At 45.9% G+C, this 16,664-nt stretch overlaps 2 protein-coding genes across 2 annotated transcripts in view; both read right to left on the bottom strand.

The window, feature by feature from the left end:
- Nucleotides 1–16,664, bottom strand: part of LOC144104679 (PIH1 domain-containing protein 1-like) — a 189,167-nt gene that overhangs the window by 135,645 nt on the left and 36,858 nt on the right. Inside the window, exon 4 of the mRNA XM_077637817.1 lies at nucleotides 10,824–10,967. Coding sequence (XP_077493943.1) covers nucleotides 10,824–10,967 — 144 coding nt within the window. The remainder of the gene's footprint in view (nucleotides 1–10,823; nucleotides 10,968–16,664) is intronic.
- LOC144105045 (uncharacterized) lies at nucleotides 1,150–9,363 on the bottom strand. Its single transcript, XM_077638258.1, has 2 exons — nucleotides 9,359–9,363; nucleotides 1,150–2,376 (listed from the first exon to the last, which is right to left on the bottom strand). The coding sequence occupies exons 1-2, from the start codon at nucleotides 9,361–9,363 to the stop codon at nucleotides 1,170–1,172; spliced, it is 1,212 nt and encodes a 403-aa protein (XP_077494384.1). The 3' UTR covers nucleotides 1,150–1,169.

The following is a 16,664-nucleotide window of genomic DNA, read 5'->3' as shown; positions in this document are numbered from 1 at the left end:
GTGTGTGCTGGGGGTTAATGACTTGCCAGAACCTACGGGGGTTAGTTGACAACATTTTAGGCAGATCAGAGTTGAAAAAGGTGCGCTTGGCTTCACGAATACTTCATAAGTACATTTTTTCGGCTGCGTAATATTTGTTCCAAGCGTTCTGACTAGGAAGCAACTTGGCCGATCAGAAGAGACGCTTCTTTTTATTTTCAAGGCGTCTGAGTGTATTTGTGAACCATGGGTTTTGAGGGTTAGTTCGTATATTTATGTTCGGAACAAACCTGTCGACCAAATCGTCGATTTTCCTCTTAAACAAGGACCAGTTATCATGAATGGATCTTTGATTAAAGATAAATTGAAATGCTAGCAAAAAAGCGTGAAGTTCATTATTTATTGCTGCAGTTTCCTTTATTGTATAATCGGATAGCTCATTTAGTTGTTGCGCGTAAGGATGGTTTAATTGTGAAGCCAGCATGTATGACGTGATGATCGCTGACGCCTGGTAGATACGTGATAGAATGAACGCATTCAGGGTTATCCGTTAATAATAGATCTAGAATATTTGCGCAGTCTTCGGTTACACGAGTTGGCTCGGACACAGTTTGAATGAGATTAAAATTAAGGCAAACGTCTAGAAATTCATTAGCATCCTTATTACCTGTAGCGGTTAGATTATTCCAATCGATACTCGGAAAATTGAAGTCTCCGAATAGGAGAGTGCATGTGTTAGGGTGTTTAGCTTTAATTTCATTCAATGCATTATTAAGTTTCCGCGGGAAATCTGGGCTGTTAGGAGGCCTGTAGCAAATGCCGATCACAACTGATTTAGGTGAAGCGTGGCATAAAACCCATATTATTTCTATATCTGATGAAAGGTTAATGGCTGAGCATGATAGGTCTCGAGCGGTGGCAATCAGTACCCCTCCTCCCCTTCGATCTGGGCGATCTTTGCGAAAAACACAGAAATTGGGCAAGTCAGCAAGCACTTCACTATCGGAAATATCGCTGTGAAGCCACGTTTCTGTCAAGACTAGTATGTTACTGGCAGATGAAGTGACGATATGGGAAACAATGTCGCGCTTTGAAATGAAACTTCGCACGTTAGTAAAGACTGCTGACAATGAAAGGGCTTCTTGGTGCACATGCCTAGAACGATCTGTCGACAGAAGCTGAGATGGTTGCTATATTACCTCTTTGACTCTTTGTGATGATTCATCGAATATGTAGCGTTTAGGACCAATGTGTAATGTTTTGAAGCGCAACGAGAACTTATCGGATACCGATTTGGCGAAGGCAACAAGATGTTTGCGGGCGTTACGGACGGGAAGGGAGAAGTCTTCGCCAATACTGTAGTTGGTGCCTTTCAGCTTATTGCCTAAGGAAAGGATGCTTTCTTTAGTTTTCGATGACGTGAATTTAACGATGATTGGCCTGGTGCGATCAGTAGAGCGGCGCCCGAGGCGGTGAGCACGCTCCATTAGATTGGGTTCGATGGCAAAACCTAGTTGAGTGGAGCAATGGCGAATGATTGTTTCTTCCGAGTCTGCATACGTTTCAGTGGGGTTAGTGTCAGGAATATTGTAATAGATGAGATTGTTACGGCGAGACCGATTTTCTGCATCGTCCATACGTGCTTCCAGTTTGTCGACCTTGCAGGTAAGTTCAGTGTTTAAAGTTTTCAGGGCGTCGATTTCAGAATGGAGAGTAAAAAGTGTGGCGTAGTGTAATTCTAGAGTTTCCATGCGCTTGTTTAAGTCGGCCAAGGTTGTTTCGGTAGTCTTCAGTTGGTGTTTAATGTCCTGCAGATCTGAAATTAATGTAGCTTGTCCGGTAGTTAGTTTCTGGAGCTCGGAAAGTATGCTGTCGTAACGGTCGGGGCCTGGGTTAGTTTCTACATCGCCTGACAATAGTAAAAGAAAACGAAGAACACGTGAACACTCGGCAGCAATACTACAGCAGCACTGAGGGCTCAGCAGCTGCATTAAAAAGTAGTTACTGGTTTTTTTAGCAAATAGGGAAAACTTATTACTAACCTGCATTGTGAAAAGTATCGGATTAGTAGCCTGCGCTGATGCACAGCTACCGAGCCCACAGAGCGGCGGCGATGACAGCAAGGGCTTTATATGGCTGATAGAATTATCAGATGATGTTCTTGGTGATGGGACTGGCCACTGATGGACCAATATGACGTCCTCTGGCGGCGATGAGGGTAGGCGACGGGGCAGCAACGGTGATGGGGCAGGTGGATGAAAAAGGCCTTTTTCAAGGAACTTCGGGGCGGCGGCCAAAACTGATGAACAGGAGGCAGACGGTAGAGCGGCGAAAAGCAGTTGCACAGTGAAGGCAAACACCTTTGCTCCCCCTTTGCGCGGCGCTGAGATGCCAGACCTCAGAATCGTGCATGTGTTCCGTGTCGCGCTTTACCACAGGCGGACTAAAAGGTGCATGGACGCAGAGTGTATGTGCTTTTTGACTTGTGGGGACTTGCCCCACTCTGCCCTCTTGGGGGTTTGTTTTTCTGCGGTCGTGGTGTCCTCCTTTATAGTTATGATAAGGAAGGGCACCTGCCTCGTAGCGACACTAGCGCCAAAGACGGCATGATTACTACGGTGTGATTACTGATGGTAATTACAGCAGGCCACAGCCAGACTTGAGCAGCGGCGGCGCATGCGTTCTTACGACCTGTGCACTGGCGGAAAACACAATAGGGTCTACTCGATTCGAGCGGCGCTCTCTGCCGCCGCTAGGGGCACAATAATGACCTTACTCATCCTAAAAATCCTTTAACCCTTCCTAACTGGAGGGGATAGGGTGGCCGCAGCTGGCACAGGACAGGGTTAATTGAAGAGATAATTGAGGGTTCGACGGAAACCCGTCTGGCGAGGGAAATTCAGCATATCTTTTTAAACGAACACTCGCCAAAGTCATAAAGGAAAAAAAAACCGTAAGAGATTTGACGTTTCGGCACCACTACGGGTGCCTTGTTGACAATGGGATGAAAAACGAGACGGGCTTCTGCTTATATAGAGAAAACGTTGCGTATCGTGCGGATGTATTTCTCGGGTAGATTGCCCTGTGTTCTGTTAATCGCTTGGCTTGTCATTTGTATGTGAAGGGATTCCTTGAGCAGGCGAGTAGATAATGATTTTTCTTTTTCAAGTATGCGCGCGGAATCCCAGTCAATCAAGTGGCCCGTGTTTTGCAGGTGTTCGGCGAGAGCGTTAGAAGTCACTTTTTTGTTTTTGACGTCACGCTAGTGTTCTTTGAATCGTCTCCTGAAGTCCCCTGTTTCGCCTATATAGGCTGCACCGCATTCTTTGCAAGGAATTTTGTAAACTACACCAGGGTAGCTGGTCTTTTCAAGCGGGTCCTTTACTCGTACCAAATGGTTTCTGAGCTTGCTGGATGGGACATGGGCAACTTGGATATCGTAGTCAGCCAATATCCGGCATAACGTCTCGCTGACACCAGGGGCATATGGGATGGCTGCACGTGTTTTCTTTTTGGCTGCTCTTGCTTCAGCTTGAGGGGCCGCAGCGTGTCGTTATTGGGATTGTAGCACTTGACGTGGGTATCCGTTCTTTGAAAACTCCTTTCTTATGCGGCGGACTTCACGAGTTCTTCTGCATGGGCTTGAACAAAGCTTGAAGGCACGATTGTAAAGCGCCGTGGCAACTGAGCGTTTCTGCCCTATTGGGTGCGCAGAATGAAAATTCAGGTACTTCCCTGTGTGGGTGGGCTTCCTGTACACGCTCATCGTGGTACCGTTTGCTGTTCGCTCGATGAGGACGTCGAGGAAAGGGAGGCACCCATTGCTCTCTTCTTCTATCGTGAACTGAACGCTCTCTTGAAATGAGTTCAGGTGCCGTAGAAATTTTTCTGCATCCTGTCGTCGGATGACGCAGAAACAGTCGTCAAAGTATTGCAGGAAAAACCTAGCTGGCGGGTTGAACGACGCAAGCGCACAACTTTCTATCGTTTCTAGGGCCAGGCTGGAGCAGACTACGGAAATGGAGGCTCCCATTGCTGTCCCGAAGATCTGCTTGTACATCGTCTTGTTGAACACAAAGTATGTGTTTGACAAGCAGAATTTTAAGAGTCGGCACAAGTCGTCTATCTCTATGGGCGTACGTTCTGGCAGAGACAAGTCGATCTTTAGGCCATTCCCGCAACACTCTACTGCGAAGTCCACCGGCACGCAAGTAAACATGGACCTCACGTCGAATGACACCATAATGCCGTGGAAAACGCGGTTAACCAGGTTGAACCTTCGCGCCGAGATGAAGCAAGGACTCGTGCTGTCAGCGTCCTCTCCAGGTACCACCCGCAGCATCACACATCCCCACTGACCACTGAGCAGCGTGAAGCTGTGAGGAGCCTTCGCAAGAACATGGATCTTGTTATACTTCCAGCAGACAAAGGAAACCCGACAGTTCTTCTGGACCGCAATGACTACATAAGCAGAATGCAAAGCCTACTGCAAGATGACGCCACCTACTCCCATCTCGACAAGGACCCGACCGCAAAGGTGCAGCGCGCTTTACAAAAACTTCTTTCTGACGTGTTCAAATTCGTTCCTCCTCCTCACAAAGCACTTTACTTCAAACTGTTGTGCACGAATGGTTCCGCCCCCGCTCTCTACGGGCTTCCAAAGGTGCACAAACCTGGTATGCCGATGCGGCCCATCGTAGACTACAGTCGTTCTCCTCTTCACAGTTTATCCAGCTACCTTCACCGGATCCTCAGGCCACTTGTCGGTCTCGTCTCAACACACGTACGCAACGACTGACTTCATCAAGAAGGTAAGCGACGTATCACCGGACGGTGACGAGTACATGGTTTCGTTTGACGTAAAGTCGATTTTCACATGCGTTCCCATTGACCTCGCCGTACAAGTGCGTTCTGCTGCCCTTGAAGCTGACAATTGTTTACCACAAAGGACCCCCATTGACATTCCAGATCTCCGCAGGCTCTTACAGTTCTGCCTGGACAACACTTGTTTCGTCTTCCAAGGCTCTTTTTACCGACAACTTCAGTAACTGTCGCAAATCTGACTATGGAATTTGTTGAGCGCCGTGCCCTTGAAACATCCCCATCACCGCCAAGAATTTTTCTTAGATATGTAGATGACTGCTTCTGCCTGATTCGGAAAGATGATTTGCTGGCCTTTTCGTCCCATTTAAATTCCATTGAAGAAGCCATTGATTTCACCGTCGAAGAAGAAATTAATGGCGCGTTGCCCTTCCTGGACGTATTGGCAAAACGAAACAGTGGAAAGCTATCATTCAGCGTCTACAGGAAACCCACCCACACCGGAAGATACCTTAACTTCAAATCTGTGCACCCGGCTAATCAAAAGAAATCTGTTGCCACAACCTTGTTCAAACGCGCAGAACGCATATGCAGTTTTCCTGAAGATCGGGCAGTCGACTTTGGTACTGTACGGCAAGAACTCGCGCGAAACGAGTACCCAGCTGCTTTTGTGGCATCCGCTGAAAAGCAGTTATCTTGCCCGACACGTGAATATCCAGTGTTGTCCCCTCTGAAACGTGCCGCTGTTCCCTACACACCTGGAATAAGCGAAGCCTTGGCGCGTATTCTGCGCACATTCCAAGTTCACGTTGCCCATGTCCCCACAAGGAAACTTCGGCATGCGCTGGTTAAAGTCAAAGACGTTCTCCCCAAAGAAAAGTACCCTGGCGTTGTTTACAGCGTCCCGTGTTCTGATTGTGACAGCGTCTACATCGGCGAGACTGGTGATTTTAATAGACGCCTAAAAGAACATTGCAATGATGTTAAAAACAAAAAAGTGAACTCTAATGCTATCGCCGAACACTCCGTATCAACTGGCCACGATATTGACTGGGGTAGGGCACACGTGCTGGCAACTGAAAAGAATCTCTACCGTCGCCTTCACCTCGAATCATCATTCATTCAAACGACTAATCGTACCCTCTATCGCAACACTGGAAATCTAACTCCTGTATACGCACGCTCCCTGCGCCCTCTTTTCAAACGTATATAATCCTGATGCACTTTCTAATCCTTTTCACTGTGAACAAGGCTCCCGTACGGGAGCCGAAACGTCATTTTGTTGTTTTTTTTTGTTTTTTACTTTTGGTCGGCGTCCTCCTTTTAAGATTTATTATGATTGTCCCCGACCAGACGAGTTTTCGTCCAACTCTCGACTTCAGTGTATGTATTTCGAAGAACTGGAAACAGCAGTGAAGTGCTCACCTAATATGTTTGCCTGTTCGTGTACCAGGAGGGGACAGAAGTGGAAAAGTGTAAGCAGAATAGTCGCCACTGAATTTCCGGACCTCATCCCACAATTTCTTGGACGGTAGTGAAGTATTTATTGTAGATAGGTATCTCTTCCAGGACGTTTTTTTTGGCATTTCTTCGAATATGATGTGCATTGGCCTTGGCCTTTTTAAATAATAACAGGTTCTCTGCTGTGGGGTACCTTCGTAATATTCCCCATGCTTTGTTTTGTTCTTTTTTTGCTAGTCTGCACTCCTGTGTCCACCAAACCTTGTGATTCTGATTTCTACTGATGTTTCCGGGATCGCTATCTTTGCAGCAGAAATTACACAGGTGGTAAATTTTTCATTTATTTCATCTATGCTAAGTATATCATCGAATTCTTTATGTACTGTGGCATTTGTGGCAAACACCGACCAGTCAGCTAGCTGGAGTTTCCAGTGCTGGCGTAGTGTTAGAATGATTTGAATTGAGGATGATAATTTTAAAACTGTGGGTAAATGGTCGCTTCCTTGAGGATCATTTAAAACATAGCAAACAAAATCATTAAAACTGATGGTGATACGAGGGTTAAATCAAGGCAGCTCACTTTTCCTAAGCTGGGACAGCAATATGTGGTTCGTCCTGTATTCATTAGGCATATGTTATTTGCTAGTATAAGATCTTCAATTATTTGGCCTCTGGTGTCTGCGTGCTCGCTGCCCCAAAGGATGAAGTGCGCATTAAAAACCCCAACTAGTACCACATACGGTTCAAGCAATTGTTGGAAAAGGCTTTCCAAATTGCGGATAGTAACTGTGAGGTATGATGGTACATACACAGAGCATATTGTGATCGTTTTGTGTGTAACTACACTGACTGCTACCGCTTCAAAGTTTGTTTCTAATAATATTTTCCATGCAGGGACGGCGCTTTGTGTTACAATTGCGACGCCACCTGACAGCCTGTTCGCTTGTCTGCCTCGTCGGAAAATTTGGCATTTTTTCAAGATAATGCTGCAAATCTTTGCAGTGTTTGTTTGTTCATTCTTCAAAGCTGCCGCCTGTCACTTTATCACTTTGTTTGGGATGCTAGACGCGACCAGATTTATCTCGATTGACCGCATCCAGGCAGAGCTGATTCTACGTTGTTCCAGAATGTTTTAGTAACTTTGCACGCTTTACGTCGGAAGTTTGCTATCAGCTTTACATTGAGCACGGCCGAGTGGCAGGCATTCTGTTCGACAACCGCCGAGCATGCTTGTTGCTACGCCACAGCCGAGTGATTCAGTCCATTGCGGGCGCAAGTCAGCCCAAATAAAGAGTTTTGTTGAGACATTATTTTCGCAGCCTATCTACTCTCCGGACTGCAGTCACCACTTTGTGACAATATTTGTGTGTTTTCGCCTCAGGTTTGTCTCCTGAAGGCAGAAAGCTATAGGCGACATTGATTTAAGTATGTCTGTAATTTCTGTGTACTTTCTCATCATCCCTCCTTAGTTTCATTGAACCAGAAATGCCATTTTTTAGTGTGGTGGGGGAAAGGTTAGTTTTCAGGAGGCATTATTCTGTGCTTTCCCTTTTTTTTTTTTTTCATGAGAGTTACGCCACCCCTCCGACACAGCTGTGCTGGGGGTGGCATCCATCGCCTTCCTGGAGGCACTGGAATCCCGTGAAGGCACAGGCGTACGAGTAGTAGGCCTCTCCCTGTTGGAAGAGACCTTGTGGGTCCCCGACCCGGAGATCGACAAGCCCTCTTTCGGAGTTGGCGGGGCAGCTTTCGTTGCCTTTGCCAGGGGGGCGGATTGCCCTGCCACGGTCCCACTTGGTGAGGCCTGGGCAGGCATTGAAAACCGGTGTGGCGCACCACCTCAATGCACTGCATCGGCGAAGTTTGTGTTAGGAGCGAGGAAAAACTTGTTGGCTGTGACGCGTTGTCTTGCTTCCTTGAAGGTGATGTTTTAATTTCTTTTGAGAGTGATTATTTCCTTTTCTATTTTCCATTGTGAGCATGATCGTGAGTAGGCTGGGTGATCCCCGCCACAGTTCCTACAGTGAGGTGGAGCAACGCATTTGCCAGAGACATGATCGACCAAGGAGCATTTTGCGCATTTTTCCTGACCATGGCAGCTCTGCAAGCCATGACCAAATCGTTGGCACCTGAACCAGCGGCGGGGGTTGGGAAGGTATGTTCGAACTGATACTTTTGTGTAGCTTACGTCTATCATCTATCTCTGTCAGGTAGATGAGGTCACTGTCTGATATTACGCCATGCACAGTATTAAGCGACCTGTGAGGTGTTACAGTGACAGAGGTTTCTCCAAACGCAGTAATGTTTGAGAGTTTTGGCAGTTGGACTTATCATGTATCTCAAGTAACAGGTCGCCACTGACTAACTTCGTCGCCTTGTAGCCAGGGCCCAAAGTTTCCATGTCTTTTCAACGAGAAAAGGTGAAATCATTCTAGCTGTTTTTTTTCTTTTGATTCGCTGTGCAATGTATAGAATTTGGCAAGAGGTTCTTTCTTTTCGTTCAGAAATTGTGATGTCACTTCGACCCGCCCTTTTTTTGAGGATGGCGATCATTTTGTGATGAGGAAGAGCCACAAAATGTGTTTGCTGTTCGGCCGCGGTGACAGCTGCCCACCATGGAGACCAACAAGGGGAGAGGACAGGATGTTGGAAGCAAGTCCTGCCCCCGCCAGCTGTACACCACAGCTATAATCCAATCTGAAGCAACTCAGGGTAGTTACTCACACAGGATTAACCCTCGCTGCCAGAAAGAAGGAAAAAGTAATTAAGTGAGGAGCTGTGAGAAAGAAGATGGGAAAGTGAAAGATTAAGGGGAGGATAGGCAAAGGCGACTGCCGATTTTCCATGGTCGGGTCAGGCCAGAGGTGCCGTTTACAGGAAGCTGGGGCCAAAGTGGTGTGTTGCCTCCGCTGAGGGGCTTTAAGGGTCCAAACGCTCAGCATCGTCTCAACCACCAGGATCCCCTTTTCCTTGGACACGACGCTGCCACACACGGCTAAACATAAGTGCTCGGGTCCGTGGTGATGCAGTGTTCACCATCATCCCCCTGCGGGGATGTCCCTGCGGATGCTCAGGAACCCGTGGTGTCGCCACTCACCACATCTGCCAAAAGCAGATGCCCCCTGTGGGGTAGGCTAAATGAGATGAGTCCTAAAGCAGGCTTCCACAACAACAAAACTGACAGCGTACAAGATGCTTGTATGACCTCTACTTGAGATCTACACTGCAAAAACATCTGTTTCTAGGCTTGAGCAGGTACAAGCATTTTGCTTTATTTCTTTCCCCAATTCTGTGGCTCGTCTTTATGCAAAGCAGATTTCCCCCTCCTTTCTCAAAGACAAAGAAGAAAAACAAACTCTGTTTTATTGTGTCATAAATGATTCAGTTCAGGTGAATAAAGAACAACCCATTACCAACGCAAAAATATGCGTCACTTGTAATAAACATAATAAACACACCCAGGTAGAAAGATTTTTTTAAATACTGTTTGAAATACTACTCCTTTTTTCCTGTCTTACATCTAACTGGAATAGCCTTCCAAACCACGTTGTGAATGCACAACTGCGAAGCATTTTGCTACCTTTCTTGCAGTAGTGCATATACTAGATTGCATATCTTACTAACCGTATTTTAGGACCTGTATTGACGGCTTTATCGTATTGGCCTGCGTTTACCAGAATTTGAAGATTTGTAACCACTTCCATCTTGGTCCGTATTGGACCGATAGTATGTATAAATAAAAAAGATTTGCTCCAATATTCGCAACGTTTGAATATTTGCACAGCCAAGAGATGGCAGTGTGGGTTTTGAAATGATCACTTGAGTGCAAATTTTGTAAAAAAAATGTCTCTGACAATTTCATGGCATAACAATTTCAGCGCTCAGCGCCAGCATCTGCTGCGCCACGAACGCAGCCCAAACCTGAGCGTCGCCCTCGTTCGCGACAGGACTGTTAAGGGCCAACATAGGCTTGACACACAATACGTCCGAAGGATTTTAACTACACAAGCAAATTAACAGTGCAAAGCACTCACTGTGAAAGAAAATCCATGAAAAATAAACCCCGAAAGCAGTGAGCAGGCGAGCAGTGATGCGTCGCAGTGAGCAGTCAGGGGAAAAAAGATGCTAAAATAGCCAAAGTAGAACGCGCAGTCGGCTACGAAGTTGAGAGTGATCATTGTTTAAAACTTCTTTTTAGATTTCGGCTAACGACAGCCACAAGCACAAAGAAAAAAGTTTTTAAGCAGGCCTTAGCACAAGAAACGTTTTTCCTCTAATGTGTCCTTTTCAACGTAGCCTCAGTAGGTGACTTTTTCACTTCACTTCAGCGAGTATCACATGATCTGTTTCGTCGCACTAACCGAGATGGCTAAACTGTGTGTAAGTGCGGCAAACTGCAGTTAACTCAGACCGCGGTTAACCGCCTTAGCTGCAGTTAAGCTTAACCACGGTTAGGGCTGCCCGTGTAAAGAGGGTAGAAGGGGATTACGAGGGATCAATGCCATTATTGTGACTGCCTTGTTTTCACCATAGTACAGCACACTGCTCTTTGAAAGCCATACCTCGGTCAGGGTGGACACCGTACTTGTCCTCAATGCCATCGAGCGCGACCGTGATGAGAAACGTCTTGAATAGTTCGTTAGAGCTGATCTTGCGGAAAAAGGCTTCATTGATGATGACGTCATAAGCAGTGCACCGAGCTCCACCTGGAAGAACAAAGAAAAAAGCAACAATAGTCATTCCATCTCATCCTTGACATCAACATGAACAATGGATATCCACACAATCCTTTTAACAAGCAAACTGTACCGTGCTTTACCAGCCTCAGTCAGAGGATAATAGAGAGACTTGGAACAGAGGACAAACTGCAACGATAGCTCAGTGGCTTTGACATTTGGCTGCTGATCCCAAGGTCACAAAATCGAATCCTGGCAGCTGTGAATGTATTTTGATCGTGGTGAAAGTTAGAAACACATCAAGTCAGACCGGACAGTGGCATCTCGCCCAGTGCATGCGGCAGACGGGTCCAGCTGCTCTCATCTTGAGTCTGGTCTGCTTTGTTATCCGAGCGACGGGGTATTGTGTAGTGCCTGTGGGGACTTTGCCCCTGACTTCCCCTTTGGTTTGCTTTCCCACGATGCACCTTGGAGCAGCCTCGCCTCGAGGAGGGGCACGCTCCGTGACTATCCCTAGTTAGTTACCGTAACTAACAAGGAAGGGCACCAGCGTTGCAGCACCATGAGCGCCATGGACGAGGTGACTGCTATGAGTGTGCGGGGAAGACGACATTTTCTGCGGCTGGGGAACGTCACCGCGTACGGACTGTTCGGCTGCGCGCTCCACTTTTGGCCAACGGGGCGAGGAAGTGGCGGGGAGACGTGCTCCTGTATCGCGTCCTGTCCAGCTTCGGAGCTTCCCCTTGCCCTAGCGTGGGCGAACATTTGCTCGTAACCTTGCTGGTGAGTTGGTTTGTAGCTAGCTGGAGTTATTGTTGTGGTAGGAATAAATGCCTGCTTGTGTCTGCCAGAGTGTCATTCCTTTGTCCCTCAGAGCAAGGCCTGCGTGGTCGGCGTGCGCTCGGTAGCGTACGCGGCCACGGGTGAGGTCTGGCGGTTTGAACTGTGTCAGCCACAGTTCAGCGGGGAAAACGTATTTATCTCCTCAATTACAACCCCATATGCCCCAGGGAGGAGGAAAGGCACCTGTTTCCATTCACCGCACAAGTTGACTTGCCCTTCTCAGAGGGCGAATGTCGCATTGATGGTGATGACTCCACTCGTGTGTTTCTGCCACACATGCCTGCCAAGGCTTTCTGGCTATGGCGAGGCTTTTGCAGAATAAGCCGAGTAATGCTCTCGCGTTAAACAGCACCATATCTGTGATATGAATGCTGGGAAATACACCTGAAACAATGAAACCACTGCTAGCCATAGCACGCCCTGAGAGACAGCTGCCAGCATGTCATGTACACAACTGTGTACATAGTGCCTCACAGGGTTAATGCACACAAAACAGCAACATCGTTTAGCAAAAGAAAGGAAAGTTGAAGGCCATCATCCTGACTACGCTTACTGCAGGATAAAGGACTCTCCCATACCTCGCCACCTAACCTGTCCTGGGCCAGCTGCAGCCCCTCTATCCCCGCAAACTTATTAATCTCATCCACCCACCTAACTTTCTGCCGCCCCCTGCTATGCTTCCCTTCCCTTGAGATCCAGTCTTTTATCCTTAAGGACCGTCGGTTACCTTGCCTTCGCATTACATGCCCTATACCGAAGCCCATTTCTTCCTCTTGATTACGACCACGATGTCATTAACAGGCATTTGTTAACTCACCCATTCTGCCCGCTTCCGGTCTCTTAATGTTACACCTATCATTTTTCTTTTCATAGCATGCTGCGTTATCCTCAATTTAAGTTTAACCCTTTTCATTACCCTCCTTGTTTCTGCCCCATAGGTAAGTACCGGTAAGATACAGCTGTTGTATACTTTTTCTTGAGGGACATTGGTAAACTGCCATTCATGATCTAAGAGAAACTGCCATATGCCCTCCACCGCATTCTTATTCCTCTAGTTATTTTCCTCTCATGGTCCGGATCAGTGGTCACAACCTGCCCTAAGCAGACTTATTCCCTTACCACTTTTAGTGCCTCACTACCAATTGTAAAATGCTGTTCCTTGCGAGACTGTTGAAGATTGTTTTGATTTTTTGCGCAACAATTTTTTGACACACCATTGTACTCTAAAATATAGACCATGCTTTGCAGCCCATCCCCTGAGTGACTTAGCAAGGTAATGTCATTAGCGAATGGCAGATTACTAAGGTCATGATCATGATCAGCCCGACTATGCACACTGCAAGGTAAAGGCTTCTCCCATACCTCTCCAATTAGCCCTGCGCTAGGGGGGAGGGGGATTACTAAGCTATTCACTATTAACTCTTATCCCAACTGTTCCCCATCGAGGCCTCTGAATGCCTCCTGTTAGTTAATTATATGGAGTTTAAAGGCGCATCGGCAAATAAGGCTATCGTGCACCAAACAAAGGGTTGGAATGTCGGTAGACGGTGAATTTTTTATATCTATAGTTTGTTTAAAAGCTAGCTTCCTTGAGAAATTTCAAAACACATGAAACATCAACAACTTCTTGATCACCTAAAAGCAACATGGGGTGTAATAGGATGTATTCATAGTAGAACGTTGTACAATTCTTTTCTCTTAGCTGTTCAAGTTTTATACACGAAATTAAGAGTGGCTTACTGTGATTTCACTTTCACATATTTCGTAGAGAGGTTTGTCTTCTTTTGTCAATAAGAAGTTGTGTGTAAGGTGTGAGTGTCCAATGTGTAGATGACATAAAATAACTTCTGTAAAACGTTCCTGATTTCAACATGATTACCATTCTCCTAAAATTGGGCAAAAGAACGGGGACAGGGACAAGAAACACATACACACACAGAGCGCAGACTTCCAACTTTTATTCGAAAACGCTTCGAGCATTCCTTTTTATACACTCCAAACCACCACATGACACAGCCAGGATCCAACACAGCATATAAGTTTAACAGTTCAGTTGAGCCAATCTGGAGAGCCAAATCTAAAGAACCCCACGTGTGTGTGCATGCCTACACACCTTTGACACCTAGATAAAAGGAGAGAGGAGGGTAAAGAGCCTGACGGTAAAGAGCCTGACGGTGAAACTAAAAATTCAAAGAGAATGAGGAAACGACAGAACCGTGTACTGGGAGCGAAAACTTGCTCAGCAAAAGGGATGAGACGTTGAACCAACAGTGACAACAGTAAAAGATGAAGGTGCAAGCAGTAAAAAGAAGTAAGCACAAAAGCAATAAAAGCGAAACCGTACGAATGATACAAAACAAGATTAACAAGGAGGCTAAAACCGTGACACCAAGAGTGAAAGATGAAGACAACAATAAACAGAGATAAAGGCGACGTGAGAACAAAAAGGCTAAAATCAGGCTAAAATCTATGAAGGATGGAAACAACAGTAAAGGTGCAGGGTTAGAAAGGTCGGTTTAAAGTGTCACTTTCTAAAAACGAAACTTCTTTCGCGCAGTTTAATCATGAACGAGAAGCACCAGCTAGCCTGCCCGAAAACCCTTCCTAAAATTGCTTTTATAGAATGCAGTTTGTTGTTTACCTGCTCTTCCTCTGCTGCCTGCCACTTATTTCCGAGTTTACTATGCATGAACTTCAAACAATCCCTGTACAGAACGTTCACGTTTTATTTGACCAATTTATGCCTGTGCTGTGCATGCACCTGCTTTGTCATTACCTACAATTCCAACATGGATAGGGACTCAGCAAAATTTATTGTTATGTTTTTGTGTTGTGACTTTAACTATACTATGTATGATGTTTCCATTTGCGGGTTCAGTAGCATTTCTAGAGTGCAGTGCTTTGAGCACACTCAGGGAATAAGTGTAGATGATGCTACTTTTGATGTTCTCTTTTACTATTTGCTCTACAGCAACGAATATGACATAGCAACACCAGCCTGACTACACCCACTCCAGGGCAAAGGCCTTTCCCATGTCTCTCCAATTAACCCTGTTCTTTGCCAGTTGCACCAACCGTATGCCCGCAAACTTCTTAATCTCATCTCCCTACTAATGACTTTCTGCCACCCCCTGCTATGCTTGCCTTCTCTGTTACCCTTAAGGACCAGCGGTTATCTTGCCTTCGAATTAAATGCCCTGCCCAAGCTTATTTCTTCTTCTTGATTTCTACCAAAACGACATTAACCCGGGTTTGTTTCCTCACCCACACTGCCCGCTTCCGGGCTCTTAACGTTATACCTATCATTTTTCTTTTCATAGTTCGCTGTGTTGCCTTTAACTTAAGCTGAAGCCTTTTCGTTAGCCTCCATGTTTTTGCCCCGTAGGCGAGTACTGGTAAGATACAGCTGGGTTTGGTTGGGTTGGGTGTTGGGTTTTATGGCACATAGGCAGCTAAGGCCATCATGCGCCAAACTCAAGGTGTAGAATTGGCTTTCTGTAGAATGTTTACGAATATCAAAAAATGCCGATGGCGTAGATGACCTAAAAACATTGTGCTGCCTAGTAAAAGAAGAGAAGAAATTTGGAAATCGCTAATGGTAAAAGCGTTAAAGAAGGTCAGGCAGCCTTAGCGGCTATCCTTGGCTAGGCAAGGATCCTGAGGCTCCCAACCAATCAAATAAAAAGCCTCAGCCTACTTCTCAGGAATGAGAAAGTGGCTGAGGTGTATCATGTAATAAAGGGAACCAGTGGTTCAAAAATTACAGTTTTTCGAGGACGCCCGCTGCTTTTAAAAAGCTAAAAACGGAGGGTATGTTAACAATGGCATTATCAGCTAAGAGCAATGTTGGGTGAAAAGGAATGTATTCATGATAAAATTGAGTGAAGTACTTTTTTCTTAGTTTTTCTAGTTTCACACATGAGAATAAAATGTGGTTAACAGTAAGTTCTTCTCCGCATTCCTCACAACCAGGTTTATCTTGTTTTGTTAGCAGGAAGTTGTGCGTGAAATGCGTGTGGCCAATTCGCAGACGGCATAAAACCACTTCTTTAACACGTTTTGGCGGGCTAGTTGGTTAGGCATCTTGAACAAACAGCGCGAACAAAGACGAGCACAAAAGACAAGAAAGCGCCGTGTCGTTCGCTTTCTTGTCTTTTGTGCTCGTCTTTGTTCGCGCTGTTGGTTCAAGACTTCTTTAAAACGTTCCTGGTGCACACATGACTTAAATTCACCCAAAACTGGTTTTACAAAGTGCAGTTTATTATTCACTTCGCTGTTCCAACGCGACTGCCATTTTTGTCTTAATTTCTGTTGAACTAATTTTATACAGTCATTAAAGGGTATATCTACTTCTTTTATTTCCTTGCCCCGAGCTTGAGCGGCACACAAATCTGCTCTCTCATTTCCTTTTATTCCGACGTGGCTCGGGACCCAGCAGAGTTTAATGTTCTGTCCTCGAGCTGTTGCTGTTACAATGTTGTGTATGATGTCCCCAAGTATGGGAGTGGTTGCGTTTCTAGAGTGGAGGGCTGTAAGTACACTTAAAGAGTCTGTGTAAATAATAGTGTTTTTGAGGTTCTCGTTTAGTATTTTTTTTGTTGCCACACATACTGCGTAACATTCTGCGCTGAAGATGGATGCGCACTGTGGAAGTCGCATTGCTGTCTCCGAATTTCCTCGCACCACTGCGCTTCCTACGTAAACATTCGTTTTTGAACCGTCAGTGTAAAAGTCCGTAAAACTACTGTATTTTTCTTCGAGTGCAAGGAATTCCTGTACTATATGTTGTTTTGGAGTTTGTTTTTTTTGGAACTGCGTAAGGGTAAAATCACAGATTGCCGGAAAATTGTGCCATGGAGGCAGTGGAGCTCGTCTTCGAGCAAT

The sequence above is a fragment of the Amblyomma americanum genome, chromosome 9, assembly GCF_052857255.1.
Source record: "Amblyomma americanum isolate KBUSLIRL-KWMA chromosome 9, ASM5285725v1, whole genome shotgun sequence".
Classification (NCBI taxonomy): domain Eukaryota; kingdom Metazoa; phylum Arthropoda; class Arachnida; order Ixodida; family Ixodidae; genus Amblyomma; species Amblyomma americanum.
This window is presented reverse-complemented; position numbering and strand designations above follow the sequence as displayed.